At 40.0% G+C, this 25,888-nt stretch overlaps 1 protein-coding gene across 7 annotated transcripts in view; it reads left to right on the forward strand.

Annotated features, from left to right (window-relative positions):
* CSNK1G3 (casein kinase 1 gamma 3) overlaps positions 1–25,888 on the forward strand; it is a 153,962-nt gene that overhangs the window by 41,272 nt on the left and 86,802 nt on the right. For 5 of the 7 annotated variants that reach the window (XM_045020930.1, XM_045020933.1, XM_045020932.1 and 2 more), the window contains exons 5-6: positions 3,913–3,981; positions 7,536–7,605. In XM_045020930.1, the coding sequence (XP_044876865.1) occupies positions 3,913–3,981; positions 7,536–7,605 (139 nt within the window). Of the gene's footprint in view, positions 1–3,912; positions 3,982–7,535; positions 7,606–9,503; positions 9,573–25,888 lie in introns of those variants that run through there. The other 2 variants (XM_045020935.1, XM_045020936.1) reach the window with 2 other exon arrangements.

Consider the following 25,888-nt stretch of genomic DNA (forward strand, 5'->3'; position numbering starts at 1 on the left):
ATAAGCAGTTTATGAGAGGAACTTCTACCAAACTACTTGGTGGTTAAGTCAGGGTTGCCAAATACAAAGTTCATTCCACAAGTAGAAAAAAAACATCCCAAACTAACTTTTTTTCCAAAGAGCAAAATTGTGTATCCTTATCTTAAATTAATTTTCCTTTTAAAATATGCCTGAAACTCTTTAAGTCCAGTACAAGTCGAGTTCTTTCTGTGTTCAGAATGTGATAATTGCTGAGGTAGTGTAATCACAATAAACCTTTATAGTGTCTTTTGGAGCACTAATTATATAGTACTCCAGATTAAGAAAAAATGTAAATGTGATACTGTTTGGTTCATTCATGGATTCTTTTGAGCAAGTTGCCACATTCATAAACATTGCCACTTTATGAATTATTTATAGAAATAGCATAGTAATTTAAACTCAGTATTTTATATTAATTTCATTCAACCTCTGAAGTGATTGTGCTTTGGCAATTTAGTTTTAGCATTTTTATTTGCTAATTCCTCTGAATCTTACAACAGCATCACTTAAAGCTGTGTAAAAAGCTTTAAGAACCATTTTCAAATAACTTGTTTTAGAAGTTTTGAAAGCGTTCTACTACTGGTAAAGCCCTAGTGTGTGTTACTACAATGTGCAAGACTCAGCTATAATAATTACTTGACCACTTGAAGCAATGCAAAGGAAGTAGTGTGTTAACATATAATAAACTAACAAAAGGCAGGAAATTCAAAGTTAAGGCCAAAACTCTAACTTTCAGTATTGTTGATGGGTATAGACACCTCTTGCAAGCGTCCTCTTGTCCGAATGTACGTGCCTGCACTTTCTCTCTGGCTTGCAGTTGAGTCTTCAGCAACTCAGCCCTTTGGGCAGTCTGTCTGTGAGATAAAAATCAAACCCCTTCCAGGGTATAAGTCCAACGGGGGGTGTTGGGGGGGAGGGGCTTTCTCAGCACCTCTGTAATGTTGCTTTATTTGCAACTCTATCTCTGCGCTCGCTTCTCAATCAGTCCAGCAGGGCCTATTGCGGTACCCTGGTTCGATAGTCTCTCAGCCCCTTCTGGGCTCCCTCAAATTGTCCCTGCTCAGGTGTAGAGTGGTGCCCCAGGGCTTCCTCCTTGGAGGCAATGTCTTTGCCCTTTTGGGGCTGCTTAGACCCAGGCTCTCCAGCTGGACCACCACAGTTCAGTTCCTCTTCCAGGGATGCATCAAAGTCCAGGCCACTTCGTCAGTAGTTGGCATGGGGGCCCTGGGCCTGCCCTACAGAGACCCTAAAGATAGCAACCATCCACCATGTCCCTTCAATTTAGCTGAGTCACTGCTACAATTCCCTGAGCCACTTCCCCGTGGCCCCAGCACTTTCTTCACCCTTATCTCAGGGCCTGGCTCTTGTTGAGTCCCAGCGGCCAGCCCAGAGCTCCTTCTTGGCCTCTACTCCGCCCCAGACATGCCCAATCTCTGCCAGCACTGCTTTGTTCGAGGTCCTGTAGCTCCCTCAGCCAGTCAGGCACACCATCCACATTCCTCCAGCAAAGAACTGAACTCTGCTCTGCACTTCAGCTCCTTTTATATGGGCTTGCTAAACCCGGATTGGCTGCTCCTTGCTGCCCCTCTCTGGCTGCATCCCACGCTGCCACGCTAAGCAACTTGGAGGACTCTCTCCACTGCCATTTTCTGGGGTGGGGTATGGCAGGGCTGTGAGGCATTCAGCAGGGGGAGTCAGGGCCTAGTTCACCTCATTACACACTGATATTCAAGAGGGGATGGTGTTCTTGGCATGAAGTGCGTTTTTAACTATGTGTGGTTTTATGCTTTAATTTTCACAAGGATGTTTTATTATGCTCTTTATGTAAGCAAGGAAAAAATTTGCAAACTTTAGTGTTTTAAAATGTTACATACACCATTGTACAACTGGTTAAATGAATTAGTTATTCTAACCTTCTGAAACATCAGGTATTTGCGCTCTCCTGCAAGCTACCTGTGGTTGACAGTAGCAGAAAGTGCTTTTGCACCCACAGTCTCCTGACTTTAGGGATTCACGAATTTTTCATAGTGTGGACCACATCTTAATAGGTTCTCATGAGCAGTCTTCTTTCCTGTTCAGAAATATATCACCACCTTCCTTCCCATTTATGATCCCCCACATCCCTGTATAAATTGCTGGAGTTCTTGTATGGGGAAAAAACTGGGTAAACATTTCATGTAGTTTTACTTTTCTGTAAACTTGGGCCTTATCTATACAGAATTTTTTTTTATAACGTAAGGTGTGAATTAAACAGATTGTTTCACTGGTAACCCAAAGATAGATATGCTCTTCTTATTCTATCTCTCTCTCTCCCTCTCCCCATCCCACTCAAGTTAGTTTACTTGGGAAGAAGTTTAAATTTAAAACTGAAAAAAGCCACTCTTAAATCTGAATGTGTGTTGTTTACTTGGGGGATTATATTGATATAACTGATCCTATGTACACACAGCCTCAGTTTAAGATCTGAACATAACTAGCATTGCGTGACCAGTCAGTGCTCCATTGACCACAGTTTGAGAACATCTGAACTGTGCACTCCTTGTCTTGTTAACATTTTTATTCATTTACTTTTATTTTATTATCTTGCAGTCCCTCTGTGGCAACCAGATTTCCTTTGTTACCCTGCTACATGTCATACTTCACTCTCCCACTCTTTCCATTATCTCCTCTTTGCTCCCACAAAATCACCCCCTCTGCATGTTAAACCACCAACCAAATAAGCTTCCCCCAAAACTTTATTCATAAACATCTATTACAGTTCATAACAAACATTCTAAAAAAATAGACCCATCAATATAAATACACAACTACCTAAAGCAGTTCCCCACACTCAGTAGTTTTTCCTTTGCCATGCTGTATCTAAGCATACACTGTAAGCTATTTAGGGCAGGGATTATTTTGTCTGAAGAGCCAATGGAGCAATTTATGTAATAAAGTAATAGTAGGATATGTGACTTTATAGCCAATTAGTCTGATACAGTATGGCAGATCCTCTGATTAGACCATATTCTAGACAATTATTTTTTAAAAGCTGAAGTTACACTAGTAGAAGAGGATTGCTACTTAATGCTCCACCCATCTGAAAATAATAATTCTTTCCATCACTAAATGATCAGATTGCCAAAATGATTGAGAGGAAGTTCCTGCTATTTTGTCCTCCATAGCCTTGAATCAGTTTATTCAGTCTCCATTCAATCGCTGCAAGATATGATTTCCCAAGGGGAATGAAGAGGAAACAAAAGTGCTGTGGTGTAGTCAATCCCAGAAGTTGGCAGAGCCCTTTGGATACAGGAGGCAGAAAGGACATTTAAGTTTTTAGAGATGAGATCATGAGTTACTGCTGCCCAGAATGACGATATACTGAAATATCTGCAGAGAGAACCTGGATTAATTTTTATTTTATACTTGTAAATACAGACAAAGTTAACAGGCTGGTATGGTTCCTGGAATGAGTGGGCAACAAGAAGCAATACTCATGTGATGACCCCTGTCTCCAATGGGAATCTGCTCCCGGAAACCATCCTGCAGTCAGACTGGTGCATTGTTAGAGTATACAAAAGAGACTGAAGGAATACAATGTAGCAGCTCTGTAACAAGTAACAGTTACCATTGGACTGTGAGGCTGTAGTGGAGATAAAAATTGTTGAAACAAAGTGATTTGCAGCTGAGTACTTTGACATTGTCATAGGACAATGTTTTTCATAGATCCTGGGTCTTTGCCCTTATGACTAGGGTGAGCAACTGTCTTCTGCAATGCTTAAATTCTTTTATCAAATTGTTAAATAAGGTAATGATATCTTGTTTCCTGGTGTGTTTTGTGTATACAAATTAATATGCAATAAAAACACAGCATTCATAAATATTTGTGACAAGTGTATCTGTTTAACATAGGAAAGTCTCTTCGCAACCTATATGAGCATCTCACAAAAGCTGTTCATATTCAAACAGCATTCCTTTGAGGTAAGGAACACTTCCTGTTTCTCAAATAGGGAACTGAGACAGAGATTAAAGTTGTGTAGTAAACCTGCAGCAGAGCCAAGAATTCAGCCTAGTCTTAACCACCAGACTGTCCTTCAGAGGCAGACCTATTCTCATCTAGGGAAAACAAGGAACACTTTCCTTTTGTGTGGCAACTTGAATATAATTTAAAAAATCCTGGCCCTGCCTGGATGTAAAACTGACTCCGGTGAAAGCCTTCACAAAAAACTAATGATCTAAGGAATGCCGCAAGGCTTGTGAGGCAACTTTTCAGATGGAAAATAGTGAAGTCTTGTGCTTATATATTTGAAAAAGCTCACCTTGACTCTTTTGAGAGAGCACAGTGTGCTGTTTGGATCCGTCAGCATTTGAACATCAAGAAAAAGTTAGGGTAGTGGCAAATACTTCAGCAGCATACTCCGGCAAATCTCTGGGACTGTAGTTCTAGGTCTTGGCGCAGGATGTCTTGAACAACTCATAAAACAAATTACATTTTTCTGCTTTTAAATCTTGATTTCTTACTTAAGCATTCTTGTATATAGTCAAAATTGTTCTTAATTGCTTTTAGACTATTAGTGCAAATTTTATTAAGATGGAGTTTAGATAGTAAAGAAAAACCTTCTCTACAATAATTAAATTCAAAGTTCAAGGACAAGGCAAGATTATCCTTAACTATGCTCTTGTATCTTGCCACAGCCAACTGTGTATGTTCTCAAAATTGTTACTTATGGAAACAAAATACACTCTGTAGATTAGGGATCTCAAACTCAAATGACTACAAGGGCCACATGAGGACTAGTACATTGGCCCAAGGGCTGCATCACTGACACACACATCCCGCTGCCCCTAACCTCCCCCCACTCCACCCCTTCCCTGCTCCCATTCCAACCCCTTCCCCAAATCCTTTTCTCTGCCTCCTCCCCTGAACGCGTGGCTCCCTGCTCCTCCCCCTTCCCTCCTGGAAAGTACTAAGCGCTGCCAAACATGTTTGGCAATGGGAAGCACCTGGAGGTAGGCAGAGGAGTGGGTATGCGGCGCGCTGGGGGGAGAGAGGGGTGGTGGGTGAGGGGATCTTGGCGGCCGCAGGATATAACTCAGGAGGGTGGCAGGGAGCTTGATGGGCTGCAGCAAATAACTCGGGGTGGTGGGGTGAGGAGGAGCTTGGCAGGGCACAGCAAATAACTCCACAGGCCGCATATTTGAGACCCCTGCTGTAGATAATTCTGCATTGTCCTCTCACTGGAACCACTTGTTATGTGAAATGAACTATGGTAGGAATTGCGTTTAGTGTATGAAGCAGAGATAGTTGAACATTGTTCATCAAATATGTTATCCAATTTTTTTCCAGTATTAAAGCAAGTCTTCAACTGGTAGAATATTATGTTACACCTTATTTGATGGATAATTAATCCCTTAAATCATCCATCAGATAATGGTGTAAAATGCACTAAAGCTGGAGAACATGGCCACTGGCCACTTCCTCTTGACTAAGGGAATTTTCAGCTGGTATAGAGCTTTCAGATTGGTTTGCTTGGCTGCTTTGCACTTGGCAAATGCATTCCATTCTGGTGGTTTCCCAGAACTATTCTATCCCAGCAGTTCTCCACCATTGAACTGGAACACACCTATTTATTTTAAGACCAATCTCTAAATACTCTATAGTCTAATAAGTAGGTACATGCACTTCATTTAAGCGAGTTCCTCTTCCCAATGAAAATGCAGTTCTGTACTGAGTGAGCAGATCAGACGCACATACCTTCTTACCCTCAGAAGAGGAAGATACCACATAACAGTTCATGGGACATTAATATTGCATTATATAATACTAGTTACAGCAGAACTGCATAGTTTATAAAAACTTCTATCACAGCAAATTTCAACTATATTATTTAATTTTGTGTATTTGTGATCCTAAATTTGAATCCCCATGCATTTGAGAGAAAGCAATATTCTGTACAACTGGATTAAAGACCAATATACTATACATTAGTCAGTGATACTCCAGTATAGCCAAGTTTTCTATCTCGTTTAACTAAATATGCCAGTTAGGTAACAGTGATCAAGTGATAGGCTTTATTGGAAGGCTCCGAATAACCCATAATTGAAAGATGACTTCTAAAGGATCACAGCTATTATCAGTTTCTTGTGCTTTGCACATTTTTTTTAAAGAACAGCATTTTCACTTACATTGAGTTTATATTAAATGTGATACTATCCCAGATCTACCAAGTCATCTGGTAGTAACCCCTGTATTTAGATTGCTGAACCCTTACAATTGTTAAAGGATTTTGGTACCTTTCCTTTGAGAAACTCTTTCATTCTTCCATTGTTTGCAGGAGACCTTAGATACTCAAAGGGAGAAGTATCCTTGAACTAGGGAAATGCTTTTTTTGTCATGAAATTTCCTTTCAGCTTTTGCTGAGCTATAAACTGTGTTAAAAAAAAAATCATCATTCCTCTTCTTTCATGTGTTCCTCAAGAAAATTTTGACAGCTTGCCAAAATAACCGAACACACAAAAGGGCTAAGAAGCTGCTGCTGCTGCACATGCTGTACTGGGAACACCTGTGAGCTGTATGGAGGGATTGGGTGGAGAAGAAAGAAGAAAGCCGAGCTGGGCTCTCCACCCCCTGGACACAGCCCCTGTCACTGGTGGCCGATGTTGCCCCAGGGGACTCAACCTGGGCATGTTCTTCCCAATTTTCCAGGGAGGAGGTGGCAGGAGAAGGAAAGAGAAGCATGAAGCGTAGTCATTCTGGGCTACTCCTGGATTCAGGAGTCCTGTGTTGTTGTCCTCCCCCCCCCCCCCCCCCCCCCCCCCACACACACACACACACTGGGCTAACAGCATTACCTGCTATCAGTTATTGTAGTTGGTCCTGTAGGTCAAGAGTTAGTCTGTGCTGTAATGATGAAGGTTCAGGCTTCATTACTCACTGATGCATAATGAGGGGTTGTTCATTGCACACTGTAGAACTTTATTTTAAAAATAGACAAACAAACCAAAAAAAAAAAAAGGTAAATGTTTAGTTTGCAGAAACGGGCACTCAAAAGGTAGGAAATGTCAGATTTATAGTTAAACTTTACATCTTAATTATGCCCCCTTGTGCATGTGAATAAGTCTTAATTACATGATCACATACTTTTTTCCTACATAATTCCTGTCTCCTTCAATACACAGAGGTCAGAATGAAGATTTCATGGGCAACTGTAAATCTGGCATTTTCAAACTTTCAAGTGCTTGCCTTTGCAACCCAAATAATCCTGTTTTGACAGTTTTTTTTTAAAATCTAATATAGAATTAGTTTCGGATGGGTACTGCTTATCCTTCTGTAATCTGTTAACACCAGTTCATTTCACCGTGTACATTTTCACTAAGTATTGTCAGCATAAAACTGTTTTTTTGGTAAAGATGTCTTAACTATATATTGATGATTATTAGAACAATGGATAGTAAATAATTCAAAAACTGTAATTGAGATAAACTGTCTTATTTTAAATGTTAAATCCTTATTTTTTTTTTTTTTGTTAAATCAGGAGCCAATGAAATCCAGAGCACCACAGCTACACTTGGAATACAGATTCTACAAGCAATTAGGATCTGGAGGTAAACATACATATAGTGTATCAGACTATAAAATAATGTGAAAACTGACAATGGATTAAACATGAGTTGACTGATCTTGGAGTGTGATTGTCCTTTAAGAACATCTTTTTAAATTGGTAGATAGCCATAGCAGCAAAACAAAAAATAGACTAAAAGCTGTTTGGTTTCATATATAACTTTATTGTTGGAATATTTTCATGTCAGTACTGGCCTATTCACTCTGATGGAAATGTATTATGTAGTCTATTTATACACTTTTTTTTGCTATTGTGAGTATATGTATTTAACTTAGATTTATTGTAAATTGATATTTTTTTACCTATTGAAAATATAGCTTCCAAATACTCAAACCTTTGATGTTATAGATGTTGTGGGTGTGAATTGGTGTGCTAAGGGCTTGTCTATACAAACACTTAGTTGTGGAAAGCTTGTGTGTAAATCTACTTCTTACCAAGTGTCCACATAGCTCCTTCTGATACACACTAAAATTCCGTAGTACAGTAATCTACCCTTTCTGAAATGGGAGCACATTAAAGTGCACAAGGGAACTTTTAGTGCATGCCAGCAGGGCTTATATGAACATTTAGTGTGTGGCAGGAGGAGGCTGTTCCAGAATTTTACTCATCTGATGGTTAGAAACCTTCGTCTAATTTCAAGTCTAAACTTGATGATGGCCAGTTTATATTCATTTGTTCTTGTGCCAGATTGGCCCTTAACTTAAATGAGTCCTCTCCCACCCTGACGTTTATCCCTCTGATGTATTTATAGAGAGCTATCATATTTCCCATCATTCTTTGTTTTGCTAGGCTAAACAAGCCAATCTCCTTAAGTCTCCTCTCTGAAGGTTAGTTCTCCATTCCTCTTATCATCCCAGGAGCCCTTCTCTGCAGCTGTTCCAGTTTGAATTTATTTTTCTTAAACTTGGGAGACGATTGCACACAGCATTACAGATGAGGTCTCACCAGTGCCTTATATAATGGTAATAACACTTCCCTATCTCTACTGGAAATACTTTGCGTGATGCATCCTAGGATTGCATTAGCATTTTTCATGGCCGCATCACATTGGTGGCTCATCGTCATCCTGTGATTGACCAGTATACCTATTGCTTCTGACTGATGCATCCCCAGTTTATAGCAAAAATTCTTTGGTCCCTAAGTGCATGACCTTGCACTTTGCATTATTAAATTTCATCCCATTTCTCTTTATTCCAGTTTTCAAGGTTGTCCAAACCTTCTTATATGCTCTTCTGGTCTTTCTCCATAATGGCAATGCCTCCAACTTTGTGTCATATGCAAATTTTGTGCCAAAGTCATTAATGAAAATGTTGAATAAGACTGGTCCCAAGACTGATCCTTAGAGAAACTCAACTAGTAACCTCCTTCTGGCGTGACAGTTCACCTTTCAGTGTGATCTGTTATAGTCTTCCCTTTAACCAGTTCCTTACCCATCTTTCAGTTGTGTAGCTACAGTGTATCTTGATTATAGTAAGGATTTTGATGTAATCCCACCTGACATTCTCATTCTGAAACAAATGAGGCCAGGGAAGTTTAGACAGCAGCCTCATTCAGTATACACTGTGATGAATTCCAGAGCACTATTCATCCTGTGCACTGAATGAAGCAGGATTCCTGTGGAAAAAAATATGTGATCATGTAGACTGTCATAATGCAGATGAACAAGGGGTCTGAAGTAAGGTTGTATGGACAATCTTAATTCTGGCATCTCCTAAATTTTGACTGTTTGACTTTGAAATCTTAATCTTTTAATATAACTTTTTGTATGTAATTTCCTTTAAAAAAGCAAGCCGAAAAGAAATTCCATCATGTAGAACCATAGCGACTTCCTCCTACTTCAACAGGAGGTTAGAACTTCCAGATCTAGAGTACAGTTCAAATGACGGCACAATTCTCACAGTAACTGAAAGCCACAGTAGGTTGTCCTCTTCTGTGGACCAGCCACTAGAGGTAGATGATACACATTTTGTCAGTGGGTTTCACATATATTTGCTGACAGCAGAGGATTGTTGAAACTGAGTTCTTTTCCATATTCGGAGGGGAGTGTACTCTCAGGGTTATAGACCCTTCGGCCCCTCCAGCCTGTCCTTTTCCCAGTCTTCGTACCTCTCTCGCTTTCTCTCGCTTTAAAAAAAAAAAAAGGGGGGGGGGGGGCTTGAAAAAAATTATACACAAAATCCAGAACCCGTTACAATGTCTGGGCTGATTTGCTCTTGTATGAATCCATTATGTAATAGTGAAAGGACATGTGGATTAAATTTATCCAGTACCTCATTAAGTTTCAGATTCACCACTCAAGTTGTGCTTTTACCTTGTTGGCAAGCAAGGGTAAATGTACTCTTACTTGCTACTTAAACTTTTTAATTATAAGATATGCTCCCAAAATAATCTTTAGTTTTGTTAATGTGAATTGTGATGTTGATAATCAGATTCACAGGGTCAAATTCTACATATTTTCCATACATTAGATTGGACTATGTTTTCCAGCTTTACATTAGCAGCTACCACTATCTGATGCTCTGTGGAAAGTGACTTCCCACTCCCCGAATATATATGCCCAGTCAGTTGTGCACTGAAGTGAGATAAGGAATCAGTTCTTAGTTAATGCAAGTGATTTTATTCTGAGGCATGCCATTTGATAACTCTTACTTTTGCTTGTCCTATTACAGTTGTCAATGGTTGTAAAATTATCCAGCCCTTAAGGGAAGGTGGGGGGAATTTCAGCCATAGCATTTGAATTAATGGTTTCCTTTGTCAATAAATTCTGCAGGATGACTATACATTATGTAATAGTACTTCCTTTTTCATTGGTTCTAAATTAACTTGCTGCTAAGATCATTGAGCCCTTGATCTTTTGTTGTGGAACAGAGTAAAATAGAGGGAACTGATCAGTTTATATTATATAGGCCTTTCATAACTTAAATTATCGTAAGTCAAGTCTCTTATGCTTTGCTTTCCAGGCAAATGTTTCTTGTTTTTGCAGTCTCTTATGTGTGTCCTGCCATATTTCAGAAGTCAGGGGTAAGAAGGTACGAAGCCCAGAATGCTTTAATGCAACTTGCATCTTGGCAATTCTTGGGGGATAAGTAATGGGGCAAAGAGAATGGGATGAATCTTCTAGATTGTGGAGTACTCTTCATATAAACAAGATGGGAATCTTGACCCTAAGAATAAGATGCTCTAGAAGAGTAGTGCAAATGGGTCCAAAGATCTTTGGGTGCATTGACACAGTTGGTGCACCTCTTGCTGCTTTCTGGAGTGTAGAAGAAAAAACATGGACTTCTGTTGGTGTGTACACTGCTGGTGGCTATGCATTCCACCAGAGCTGGTGCTTTAGTGAAAATTAATTGGGGAAACTAGTTTTCTGAAATTAGATTAGTAAATATATTTAACACGATTTAAGGAAATTAGTTAATTTATCGATCTTTCACATAGGTGATGTGCTTTTTGTTTAGCGTCAGACCCAATTGAAGAGTTTTGTGAAAACACAGTCACTCCTTTTTACACAGTCACAATTCAAAAGTAAGAATAACTCAATGAACTATTGGCAGGAAAACTTAACTAAAGGAAATACTTATTTACCCAGCAAGCGATCAGTCTGTCAGCACTGTGGCAGTAAATTGATAAAGTCAATTTTAAAAGGTAATTTAATTGTTGTTTCTAATACTCAAAACTACAGGACAAGTAAATAAAACTGATAGGCATAGGTATACAATGTACACTTACTGCAGTCCAGAACACTTTACCTTTCAGAAGTTCCCTGTATGTATTGTTACCAGTTTTTATCTGAAATTAAACTAGACACAGGTGCATGACTGACACTCAATCAGTGCATATTACATTTTCTCAGTGCATGTCATATCTGTATGGATGATATGAGCACCATCCATCACTGTTCAGGCAGGTTGGCTTTGTGGCCCTGTACCTTCGGAATCTGTTCTCGTCTTGGTGTATTAAAGGAGGAATTGTGCAAGCTAGGACCCAAGGCCTTTCTTTCTGAAGGCTTGTTAGGCAGCCAACATTCTTTTCTCTTTCCTCACATGCCAAGCTCATGGAATTGTGAATGATTTTAATTGGACTTCTAACCAGGATATAACACTGGTTAGAAGTCCAATTCAAAGCCCTGGTAGTATGTTTCATTTTCCCCAAATGCAACCATCACCACTAACATGTTGCAATGCCTACAAGAGACTAGCTTCTGGATGAAGAGCAGCGGGCTCAAACTCGTTCTAGGCAATACCGGTGTGATGCTGGTTGGAAGAGGAGATGATGCTTAGAGATAATTTGTATATTGTTCTTCCCAACCACTGGGCATATGCACCACATTTGTCAAAGAGGTGAAATACCTTGTGGTCATGATAAGCTCATTACTAAGCCAATGTGTTTGGGTATCATTAGTGATTAGCCTTTTTTTAAATTTCCAGCTTGCTAGGAAATGTTGGTCCTTCATCTCATTTGAGGACCTGGTCACAAAGGTCTATATGTTTATCACATCCAGGCTGGATTATTGGAATTCACTGTATCTGAAGCTGAAAAGGAAAACATATAAGGGATCCTGCTTCTGCACAATGCAGCTTTCTGCTGCCTCCACAGGCTAAACTACCTTGAGCACATCACCCTATATTCTAATCTCTCTGCCAGCTCCCAGTCCTTTTACACTGTAAATTCAAAGCCTGGGTTCTGATTTTCAAAGCCTTTTATATGTCTGTTCCTAGCTATATTACAGAACAAATCTCCAAGACAATTCAGCTCCTCTGGAAAAACCTCAGGATGAAGCATGTGAGAATCTGGGACAAAACGTTCAAGGCTGTGGAACAAACTTCAAGAGATGAAACTAATCCAGGGTTGTCTCACATTTAGGTTTGACTGAAAGACCTTTCTTTTAGATAAGTTTCCCACTATATTTGGAATATTTACAACTACCACCCTCATCTCCTACCACTAACATAAAAAATCTACACAAAGCAGAGTGTCCTATAACCAGAGAAGGGAAAGGAGCTTGAAGACTCTGTTAAAGACTCTGCTTGGCCTTTGCAATAGAAATCTAACCTGGAAGATGAATGTTTTATGGTGGTAAACACCTGTGCAAGAACCTAGAGAGACTATTTTTCTACTACTGAATTGAAAAGAAGACTCACCTTGAGGCCTGTCTCAACGGGACCCTGTAGATTGAGATAGGTACACTTGTAGAACATGGTTTGAGAACTGGCTGTCCTGATCACTAATATTACTTAGAAATGTCACCACTCCATATTCTCCAACATCTGGATAAAATACCAAATTCCATTCAAGGATTATGTGAGCGTACAGTAGTCAGAAATACAGTATATTCAGCCATCACACATTTTTTTTGCTGTCTGGCAATCAACATACAAGACTAGGAACAAAAGAGGGGTGGAGACAAATGGTTAAAATATAAAACAAAATAATAAAACTTAAACCTGGGTCTACACTGATTAATGGTCACCTTTCTTGTCTAATAAACTAGGTTCTCCCTACCCCTCACCCCAGAAGATCAGTCTGGTATATAGCTGGCTGTCTTCACAGGAACGAGGATCCAATTTTTTGTGAGAATATACCTGAATCCCGCAAGACATCTCAGAGTAAATCTTCCTTTTATACTGAAACAGTCTTTTTTCATAGACGAAGCAAACTTCTGTCTGTAACGTTCCTTTTTGTACCTCCTTGTGGCTTTGCTTGTTTGCAGTTGCCTCTGATAGTTTTTTCCATTCATAGTATTGGGATGGAGCAAGGCTAGACAACTGAGCCTTGCTTTACATCACTGGCTAAACTGGGAGGAGTGACAACTCCCTTCTGTGTGAATGAGCTATCACCAAAACACATTATCCCCTGGTGACTAACTTTTACTTGAAGACTATAAAGATACTTCCAATGTAGTTACACATATAGTAATATTTAAGGAATAATGTGTCTCACAATGATTGAGTCTAGATAAGTTATGAGCTTTCTGTATATACCCTACATCAGTGGTGAGCAACCTGCAGCTCGTGGGCCACATGCGACCCATCAGGGTAATCTGATTGCGGGCCAACAACATTGCTGATGTTGACCTTCCTCAGGCACAGCTGCAGGGACGTGCTGGCCGCTGCTTCCCACAGCTCCCATTGGCTGGGAACAGAGAACCGCGGCCGCTGGGAGCTGCAGGGGGCCGTGTCTGCGGACGGTCAATGTCAGCAAAATGTCTTGCGGCCTGCAATCAGATTACCCTGATGGGCTGCAGGTTGCCCACCACTGCCTTACATGCTACTCTTTATGGATAAGTACCCTGCACAATGCATTTGATGTAGTGAGTTTGTTAGGTCTGAGATGAGAGTTGTTTGCACAGAATGGGCGACCCTTTGCTGAGTAGCCTCTGTCACAACTACCAAGAGTCAGCCAGAAGATCTGGAGTGAAAAAACAATGGTGACTTTAGTTGCTCTGTTTTGGCTAAGAATGCCTTGGTTTTCTGGTATTTTCAATATTGCTTAGACAACTCCCCAAACTCTCTAAAGCAAGATCTACTGTCTCTGATCAAATTATCAGCCAGAGTACCTTCCTGGTTTTTTGAGGGACTTGCACAAGTAGGAAAATAATATATTTAGAGGGTGTTGTCTCTTGTCATGTGTAAAAGCATTTCTACCCATTTTTCTTTCCTCAGAATACGAAGTTCAAACAATGATTCAGAAAATTTCATGTTTCACAGTAGACTTCTACATCTCAGATATTAGATTGCCTGAACACAATTGTCATAGTTTCCCCCTTAACATGTCAAGTAGCTATGCTAATTTTGTATATTGAATGCTGCATGCAGAAGAAGGATTTAATTGAATGCAGGTATCAGATTCTTTCTCAGAGTTGTCATTATTCTTGTGGCATCTTAGGCCTGGTCTACACTACGCGTTTAAACTGGTTTTAGGAGCGTTAAACCAATTTAACGCCACACCCGTCCACACTAAGAGGCCCTTTATATCGATATAAAGGGCTCTTTAAACCGGTTTCTGTACTCCTCCCCGACGAGAGGAGTAGCGCTACTATTGGTATTACCATATCGGATTAGGGTTAGTGTGGCCGCAAATCGACGGTATTGGCCTCCGGGCGGTATCCCACAGTGCACCACTGACCGCTCTGGACAGCAATCAGAACTCGGATGCAGTGGCCAGGTAGACAGGAAAAGCCCCGCGAACTTTTGAATATCATTTCCTGCTTGCCCAGCGTGGAGCTCCGATCAGCACGGGTGGCGATGCAGTCCGAAATCCAAAAAGAGCTCCAGCATGGACCGTACGGATGTGATCGCTGTATGGGCAGACAAATCTGTTCTATCAGAGCTCCGTTACAGATGATGAAATTCCAAAGCATTTTAAAAAAATCTCCAGACAGAGGGCACAACAGGGACTCAGCACACTGCTGTATGATAAGCGTAACGGAAAGCCAAAGAATCAAATGGACGCTCATGGAGGGAGGGAGGGGGGACTGAGGACTCAAGCTATCCCACAGTTCCTGCAATCTTCGAAAAGCATTTGCATTCTTGGCAGAGCTCCCAATGCCTGTAGGGTCAAACACATTGTCTGCGGTGGTTCAGGACATAGCTCGTCAATTTACCGCCCCCCACCCACCCCCAGAAGGAAAAGGGAAAAAAATCGTCTCTTGACTCTTTTAAATGTCACCCTATGTGTACTGAATGCTGCTGGTAGACGCGATGCTGCGGCACTGAACTATAGCATCCTCGCCCCCCCGTCCTTGGTGGCTGATGGTACAATATGACTGATATCCATCGTCATCATCAGCCTTGTGGCAGATGGTATAGTACAGAAGGACTGGTATCCATCCTCATCATCAGCCCATGAGTGTTACCATCTGTACCATCTACTGGGAAGTAGTAACCATCTTCATTATAGCAACAGGGGGCTGAGCTCCATCAGCCCCCGCCCTTCATGTGTAAAGAAAATATTCTGTTCTGCCTGGACTATCATAGCAGCGGGATGCTGGGCTCCTCTCCCCCACACTGCTTAATGTCCTGTCTGGACTATCATAGCAGCTGGAGGCTGCCTTCCCCTCATTTTATCTCACTAACCAGTCACTGTTTCTTATTCCTGCATTCTTTATTACTTCATCACACAAATGGGGGGACACTGCAATGGTAGCCCAGGAAGGCTGGGGGAGGAGGGAATCAACAGGTGGGGTTGTTGCAGGGGCACTCCCTGTGAATGGCATACAGCTCATCATTTCTGCGGGATCTGACACGGAGCGGCTGTGCTCGCTGGTTCTCTTAATACACTGGGTCTCTAGTACAGTTGCCCCATGTTCTAGGCAGGACTGATTCTATTTTTAGATACCATAAAGGAGGGATTGACTCGGGGAGTCATTCCCATTTTTGTCTTTTGCGCCCCCGGCCGATCTCAGCCAGGGGCACCTATGACAGCAGCAGATGGTACAGCACAAAAGGACTGGTAACCGTCATCTCATTGCCAATTTACAATGGCATGGTAGATGGTACAGAACGGCTGATAACCATCTCTGCTATCATGCAAAAGCAAATGAATGCTGCTGTGTAGCGCTGCTGAATCGCCTCTGTCAGCGGCATCTAGTACACATACGGTGACAGTGACAAAAGGCAAAACAGGCTCTGTGGTTGCCATGCTAATGGCGTCTGCCAGGGCAATCCAGGGAAAAAGGGCGTGAAATGATTGTCTGCTGTTGCTTTCCCAGAGGAAGGAGTGACTGACGACATTTACCCAGAACCACCCGCGACAATGATTTTTGCCCCATCAGGCACTGGGATCTCAACCCAGAATTCCAAGGGGCGGGGGAGACTGCGGGAACTATGGGATAGCTACGGAATAGCTACCCACAGTGCAACGCTCCAGAAATCGATGCTAGCCTTGGACCGGGGACGCACACCACCGAATTAATGTGATTAGTGTGGCCGCGTGCACTCGATTTTATACAATCTGTTTTACTAAACCGGTTTATGTAAAATCAGAATAATCCCATAGTGTAGACGTACCCTTAGAAACTAACAGATTTATTTGGGCATAAGATAGCTCACAAAAGCTTATGCCCAAATAAATTTGCTAGTCTCTAAGGTGCCACAAGGACTCCTCCGTTGTTTCTGCTGATACAGACTAACACAGCTACCACTCTGAAATCTGTCATTATTCTGTTTCCCAACCCTCTCTCCCACTCCTGGATTCACTGAGTTCCTTCATGGAACTTCAGGTTGGTTCTTAATGCCCTGACTGGACACCTATTCAAACCTCTCAGAAAAGCTTGCTTGTATTTCTTGCCATGTGGCCTGTCTGATAGATGTTATTGCTATCTGTTGAGATCTGTGAAAAGGTGACCTTGTGTTTAAACCAAAAATATATTTTTCACAGAATTGAAGTTGTTGTGCAGCCCTCTTTTGTCTCAAACCATTTGATTCCATCCCTGGCTTAATCTTGGGTGTCTGCAGAACCCTGAGAATCCATTCCAACCTTCTGTTTGTTCTTTATTACCCAGCGCGTGAGCGAAAGTACTTAAAAATCTATTTCAAGATGATTGAGATGGTGTATTCATGAGGTTTAAAAGTCCGAGCATCTTCCCAACATTAAACATGACAGCCTAGTCTCAGGCTACATCAACACTACAAGCTAGGGATGAGATTCCCAGTTCATAGACCTACGGGTGCTAGCTTTCATCTGAGATAACATTCTAAGAATAATAGTGTAGCTGTGAAAGCACAAGCAGTGGGAGCAGTGTCACTGTGTACCCACTGGGTTAAGGTGGGTTTGTGCTTGGGGCTGCTAGCACATGCTGCCACAGCCCATGCTACCATGGGTATGCTGCTATTTTTAGCATGCTGGTTCAGCTGATAGTAAGCAGGAGTATGTCTGCTTGAGCAGGGAATCACACCCCTAACTCATGGCAGAGACATAACTTTAGAGTGGTAGCAGCTTCCTGGGCTGGGACATCTTACACAGCATACAAAAATCTGTGGAGCAGTCACTGGGTTAGTTCATAACTTCTGCAAATTTGACATGCTGCACATATAGGCTTCTGCTAATATTGGCTTTGGTAAAAAGGTGTTCCACTGTGCCATCTTACAGGAAAGAATATATTAAGAGAATAAAGTTGGCCATTCAGTCTTAATTCAGACCCTTTGTTCACATCCATTACAGTGTTGTCTTTAATATTAATGATTACACTATTTGTTCTATCGGATCCCTGTTTCATTCTGTGCACAAGATGGACAGTGAATGAGATAGAGGGTTGCAAGTAGAAAGGAATGTTGTCTTTTATGTTTAAGGCACTAGAGTAAGACCCAGCAGAGCTAAGTATTCTCCCTGGTTCAGCTGCATGTACATTATACATGATTGTTGGAAAAGTCTGTCATGCGCATGTGCAAGCGAACTGAATTAAAGTTGCAAAGAATCCTGTGGCACCTTATAGACTAACAGACGTTTTGCAGCATGAGCTTTCGTGGGTGAATACCCACTTCTTCGGATGCAAGAAGTGGGTATTCCCTTGCATCCGAAGAAGTGGGTATCCACCTACGAAAGCTCATGCTGCAAAACGTCTGTTAGTCTATAAGATGCCACAGGATTCTTTGCTGCTTTTACAGATCCAGACTAACACGGCTACCACTCTGATACTTGAATTAAAGTTGTACAGATTACCTTAATTTGGGCATTTCCTAACTTTTGAGTGTTTGACTTTGTAGCCTTAATGTTCTTTTAATATAATTTTTGTCTAATACCGTATAAGGCATACAGCAGGATACAGTTTCATGGGAAAAGCTACAAGATGAGTGACATAACTTATTATTTTACTATATACATGTTGCCTCCTGTACATTAATTACTGTTTACTGTTTATGTTCAGCTGACATCACTTTACTGGGATTAAAAAAAAAATTCTCAGTAGTTTAAATCCTTCCTCATTTGAGAGGCAGTAGTTTATTTATAGATTTGACACTACATGTTGTTAAAAGCAACCTTCAACTAGATTGCTGTTAAATATTACGTAACCGATATGCTCATTTTTTGAACATGTTCCTAAAATCTTTGGGTATGGTTAAATATCTTGTTTATTACCCAAAAGGACCTTGCTTATAATAGGAATTAATATCCTCCCACTTCTCTATTTAAAAATAAAAACATTTTGAATAATAGGAATAAACATAGTTTGAAACTGTTAAACAGATGAGTGTTTTTCTTCCACTTAATGTCTTAATGGAACGTTTAGCTTGTCTATTTGTATTTTAAAAGGCTAGTGTAGATAATAAGTAAACAATCAATAATTTGTCTGTCAGTAACCAATTAATTGATAACCAGTAATTGACAGATAACATTTTAAGTTGCTTAACCTATTGCCTATAGGGGAGATAGGGGGATGGAAAACCGGTCCCTTCTGGTACCTAGCAAAGTGGCCAGTTGGGAAATAGGTTTCTCTTGGCTCTTGAAGTGGCTAGTTGGAGAGTTTGACCCTGCCTTTTCTTCTTTGCAACTGGAAGGGGGAACTGTGTGCTCTTAGTGGTACTGGTCATTGGTGCAGAGGGGGTGTTCCCCTGGTCGCAGTTGCGACTGCAGTGATAGGGGTCCCTATGCCATGATAGCTGCCTGAGTGAGCAGCATTCAGCTTAGGCTTCTTAAGGCGTGGGATGCTGTTCCTGGAAGGAGGACTGCTGGGAAGATATGGGATCCATGTGACTAAGAAAAGAGAGGCCATCTTTGGACAGTGACTCACAAACCTAATGAGGAGGGTTTTAAACTAGGGGCAAGTTGACAAAAGCCTACAGGTAAGAATAAAAAAGGGGTAGATTCCAGGAAAGACATGGCAAATTACAATAGTGTTGTAGGAACAACAAGAGGGAAAACAGTGGGAGAATCTGCTCAAAATCTTAGTTGTCTAGGCACAAATGCAAGGAGTATGGGGAGTAAAGAGGAAGAACTGGAAGTATTAGTGCATGAGCTAAATTATGATTTAATTGGTATCACAAAGACTTGGTGGTCTCATGACTGGACTATTGGTATAGAGGGGTATAGCTTGTTCAGGAAGGACAGACAGAGGAAAAAGGAAAGAGATATTGCAGTATAGGTTGAGAATATATACACTTGATGTGAGGTCCAGAATGAGTTGAAGCAGACCAGTTGAATGTCTGTGGGTAAAGATAAAAGAGGGAAAAATAAGGATGACATCATAGTAGAGGGTCCGCTGTAGACCACCAAATCAGGAGGAGGAGGTGGATGAGACATTTTTAGAACAAACAGAAATATCCAAAATGTAAGACCCAGTATCAATGGGGGGATTTAACTACCCAGACATCTGTTAGAAAAGTATAAGGATCTGATAAGTTCTTGGAATGTATTAGGGACAGATTCTCATTTCAGAAAGTGGGGGAAGTAATTAGAGGGACAGCCATTTTAGACTTAATTTTTGACTAACAGGAAGGAATTGCTAGCGAATCTGAAGGTGAAAGGCAATTTGGGGGAAAGTAATCATGAGTGGCACACATCATGGTCCTGAGGAAAGAAAGGAGTGAGAGCAGCTGAATAAAGACAGTGGACTTCAAAGAAGCAGATTTTAACAGACTCAGAGAACTAGTAGATAGAGTTTTCTGGGAAGAAAATCTAAGGGGAAAAAGTATTCTGGAGAGCTGGCAGTTTCTCAAGGAAACAATATTAAATGCACAACTGTCAACTATCCTGATGAAAGAGGGGACGAATAATAAGAGATCAGTTTGGCTCCATCAACAATTTGATGATGTGAAAATAAAAATAAAAAATCCTATAAAAAGTGGAAACATGGGCAAATTGCTAAGGAAGAGTTCAAAAGAATTGCACAAGCATGTAGGGACAAAATCAAAGTCTGTGGCACAAAATTAGTCACACCTAGCAAAGGACATAAAAGGCGTTAAGAGATTAGCAGTAAGAGAAAGATAAAGGAAAGGTTTTTTTTAATTATTATTTTTTAACTGACCTTTACTTAGTGAAGGAGAGCTAACAATGGGCAACATCAACAAGCCTGAGGTGTTTAATACCTATTTTGCTTCCATCTTCATGAAAAAGATTACTAGTAAGCACATACTCAATACAATTAATATTAACAAGGGTGAAGGAATACAAGCCAAATTAGAGAGAGAACAGATTGAAGAATATTTAGATAAGTTAGATGTATCTAGGTGAGTAGTGCCTGATAAAAATTCATCTTAGGGTACTTAAAGAACTAGCTGAAGCAATATTGTGACTGTTAGCAATGATCTTTGAGAACTCAGAGGGGGTGAGGAAAGGGTGAGGTCTCAGATGACTGGTATAGGGCAAACACAGTACCTGTCTCTAAAAAGGGAAACGAAATGGACCTAGGGAATTATAGATCAGTTGGCCTAACTTCAGTGCTTGGAAAAATGCTGGAACAAATGATTAAACAATCAGTTTGTAAGCACCTAAAGGATATCAGGGTTATAAGGAATAGCCAGTATTGATTTGTCAAGAGCAAATACTGTCAAATCAACCTTATTTCCTTCTTTGACAGGATCTCTGGTCTAGTGGATGGGGCAGGGAGGGAGCAATAGGGGTGATATATCTTGATTTTAGTAAGGCTTTTGACACAGGTCCCACATGACATGCTCATAAGCAAACTAGGAAAGTGTGGTCTAGATGAAATGATTATAAGTTGGGTGAATAACTGGTTGAAAGACTATTAAAAGATTCAGTGGTTTGCTGTCAAACTAGGAGGAGGTATCCAGTCAGATCCTGCAGGGGTCAGTCCTGCATCTGTTACTGGTCAATATTTTTATTAATGATTTGGACAATGGAGTGGAGAGTATATTTATAAAACTTTTGGGTGTCACCAAATTTGGAGGGGTTCCAAACACTTTGGATGACAGGATTGGGGTTCAAAACAGCCTTGACAAATTGGAGAACTTGTCTGAAATCAACAAGATAATTTGAATAAAGGCAGGTTGAAATACTATACTTATAAAGAAAAAATCAAAGACAATTACAAAATGGATAATAACGGGCTAGGTGGTAGAACTGCTGAAAAGGATCTGGGGTTTTATAGTGGATCACAATGGGAATAGGATGCAGTTGTGAAAAAAGCTTTTATCTTTCTGAGACAGCAGTGTCATATATAAAACACGAGAGGTAATTGTTCCACTGACTCTTATCCACAGTGATGAGGCCTGAGCTGGAGTACTGTGTCCTATTATGGGTACCACACTTTAGGAAAGGTGGACAAATTGGAGAGAGTTCATAGGAGAGCAACAAAAAATGATAAAAGTTTTATAAAACCTGACCTATGAAGAAAGGTTTAAAAAAAGGGCATGTTTAGTCTTGAGAAAAGAAGACTGAGGGGAAACTGCTAACAGTCTTCAAATATGTTAAGGGCTGTTATAAAGAGGATGGTAATCAATTGTTTGCCATGTCCAGAGGAGACAGAATAAGAAGTAATGTGCAGCAAGGGAGACTTAGGTCAGCTATTTGGAAAAACTTTAAAAAGGGTAGTTAAGCATTGGAGTAGGCCTCCAAGGGAAGATGTGGAATCCCCATCTTTGGAGGTTTTTAAAAATAGATTGAGCAATCACCTGTCAGGTATGATCCAGGTTTACTAGGGCCCGCCTCAGCATGGGGAGCTGGACTGGAACTCTCAAGGTCCTTTCCAGTCCTACATTTCCATGATTCTCTTAGTCTCAGCCCCAGAAAGGGCTGAAAATGTTAATGAGTGTTAATAAGTTTAGCAGTTTGGGGTCGACATATGAAATAACTTTTTGTACACCTCCCTCTTCAGCATAACTGATTCTTCTGGTGGTCATTCCACTGTGCATAAAACTATCCCCAGGGATTTTGCAGTGGGCTAGAGAGTTAGTACTTGGGAAGGACCCCAAACTCAATTGATTCATTTTACTTTTCGGGTGTGAGATCCCCAGCTTCTTGCTGCCAAAATGTTAAGGGCTGTTATAAAGAGCTACAGATTTCCTTCAACCCACGTAAATGTCGACATCAGTTTGCTTTTTCATGGTTATCATTTCAAGGAAAAGAGATATAGACATATGACTTCTAGTAAAAGATTCTGCTTCATGGTGACCAAAGGACAATTTTGTTAACAAGGGGCTTTCACAGAACTACTCCAATGCAATGTTTAACAACACAAATATAGTATAATGTGGCTGTTTTCTTAATTTTTTTTCTACAACCTTAGGGAAGCCATAGTCAGCTTACTGAAATTGGAAATCACTGTCATACCATCAGATGGTTAGTTCCTTATGATCACTTCTAATCCAGGTGTGCTATGTACATTTCTACAAAAAAAATCTTGTTTTAAAGACAAGAAATTTGTAGGAATAAATTATGGAAGTAGCAAGTCTCATCTGAATAGTTAAAAATAAACTTAGTTTTCGTATGTAAACACAGTTTTATGGGAAAAATACTTTTATGGCATGGCACATGGAATGTTAATATTAAATGTACTTCAAGATAAATGATTGGCTGAGTGAAAAAGTACCTGACTGTAGTCCAGGGGTTCTCAAACTGGGGATCGTGACCCCTTACAGGGTTGTGACGTTATTACATGAGGGGTGCGAGCTGTCAGCCTCCACCCCAAACCCCACTTTACCTCCAGCTTAGTGTGTGTGTGTGTGTGTGTGTGTATATATATATATATATATATATATATATATATATATATATATAAAATATGGGTGTGTTTTTAATTTATAAGGGGGGACACACTTAGAGGCTTGCTGTATGAAAGAGGTCACCAATACAAAAATTTGAGAACCACTGCTGTAGTCCATGTACTGATTCCCATTAGGTTAGTTTTTGTGATTAGCTTTATTTGGGACAAACTTGTATCAGTGGTTTAAACCATTAATGTTCTTTCTTTAAATTTATAAATTTGTCATAATATGTACAATTTCTATACCAGGAGGCTGGGCCGTTGGTATTGTGTGCATTAACAACAAGGCTAGTGTAGTATTCACTTTTACTCAAAACATTTCTGTGGGGCTGTAAATTTACACAATGGTTTATAGAGAAGACTGGGTATTGTAGATGAGTCACTAGGGACACAATTATCAGAGGGCTAGCCATGTTAGTCTGTGTCCACAAAAACAATGAGGAGTCCGGTGACACCTTAAAGACTAACAGATTTATTTGGGCATAAGCTTTTGTGGTAAAAAAAACCCGACTTCTTCAGATGCATGGAGTGAAAATTACAGATGCAGGCATAAATATACTGACACATGAAGAGAAGGGAGTTACCTTACAAGTGGAGAACCAGTGACAACAATGCCAATACAGTCAGGGTGGATGTGGTCCATTCCCAATAATTTATGAGAAGGTGTCAATACCAAGAGAGAGAAAATTGCTTTTGTAGTGAGCCAGCCACTCCCAGTCCCTATTCAAGCCCAAATTAATGGTGTTAAATTTGCAAATGAATTGTAGCTCTGCAGTTTCTCTTTGAAGTCTGTGAAGTTTTTTTTTTCTTGAAGGATAGCTACTTTTAAATCTGTTATAGAATGTCCAGGGAGATTGAAGTGTTCTCCTACTAGCTTTTATATGTTACTATTCCTGATGTCCGATTTGTGTCTATTTATCCTTTTACATAGAGACTGTCTGTAATTTTCACTCCATGAATCTGAAGAAGTAGGGTTTTTTACCCATGAAAGCTTATGCCCAAATAAATCTGTAGGAACACAATTACAAATACTTGTTTGGTTAGCTGCTACCTTTACAAATAAAATCCAATAAAAATAATAAATAGAAGGAATGTTACTGATGTGGCAGTTTATTTCTCTGCCTGTTGTTGGTACTTCCACTCTGTTGTGTTTTTAAAAAGAAATTCCTCGCAAAATTTCTTTTCATACAACATGTAAAATATAGCTACTTTATTAAAATCAAGATGAGTGATGTGGTACTTTTGATGAGTGTGCTTCTACTTGATTCTTCCTTTTTAAAGTTAAAATTAATATTAATTCCCCCTCCCCCCACCCCGAATTGTATAGAGCTTGTTATAGCAGGGTTTGATTCTTTAAATTATAAATACACCTTAAAAATGCAATTACTTCAGAATTCATTGTACAAAATGATTATTATAGTAAATGTGGCCCTCTAGGCTAGTCTCTACTGCAGGTTGTCTTGTCTAATATAGGTGGAGCCTAAGCCAAATTTAGACTAAAAAATGTGTATTAACTCTTGTCTGTCTCAAAATGAATATAGCCCTTTTTTGTTTTGTTCTACTTATGGTTCTAATTTTGCAAGGAAATTATTAGGTTGAGTTTGTGCTATGAATGGAAAAATGGGCTGCTTTACCTTGAATGGTCCTCTACAGTAGGTGCTAACTAATTTCCTGAACAATCTGTTCCATCTTGTGTTTTGCTGTGATGCTAGAAGTTCCTTTCCCAGACATGAAGACCTGTGTGTGACTTGAAAGCTTTTCTCTCACCAAAAGAAGTTGGTCCAATAAAAGTTATTACCTTACCCACCTTGTCTCTTTGGGCCATGAGGCATTTTTAAAAGAGCTGATCTGAGCTCTTGAGCTCTTTCAGAATGCTTTTTATCTTAAACAACTTTCACAATCCATTAAACTTTTTAAAAAATGTATGGACAAAATTTTACTTTGCCGTTATTAGTTTCCTTTGATGCTACTGGAGACTTTTATTTTTATAACAGCTTTCTCCATCTTGTCAACTCCTGTTCTTCAGTAAAATTATAATCCTGTCATCATATTAGTCTCTTGCTATGGGAATTAGTTGTCTTATTTGTGGGAGCACAGTACAGGCTGTAATAGGAGTTCAGTGGATTTTTACATACACAGCATCTTGTTTGGTCCTATAACTTTAGTTAGAAGTCAAATAATGAAAGATGGGACACGAGCACAAATTACATGGTTTAATACACTGTTAATTAGCAAACATGGTAGAAACACTGGCAGTATGAATTTAAGATAGGTTTGAAAGTTTCCCGTAGAACTACAATGGTTAAATACTGTGTAGGTGAAGGGGTGGGAGTACAGAAAAGAGAGGAATTTTATAGGTGTAGTATTCTGGCCTAATCTGACAGTTTGGATTTTTTTAGTACAAGGCAGTAATTTTGTGAGGAAATTTTTTGATAGTGTTAGGATGCAATATGAGTGTTGTAATTAGCAGCTGCATACTAAGATTGGGTTTTTTTTGTATTCAATTAAGAACTCTGCAGTTGTTAATAGTTATTTACCATCTTAATGTAAAACAAAAGGTGACATTCCATGCTAGTTCTATTCTAAAATACGATGTGGGATGCATTTTCTT

This window comes from Mauremys mutica, chromosome 6 (genome assembly GCF_020497125.1).
Source record: "Mauremys mutica isolate MM-2020 ecotype Southern chromosome 6, ASM2049712v1, whole genome shotgun sequence".
NCBI classification, from domain to species: domain Eukaryota; kingdom Metazoa; phylum Chordata; order Testudines; family Geoemydidae; genus Mauremys; species Mauremys mutica.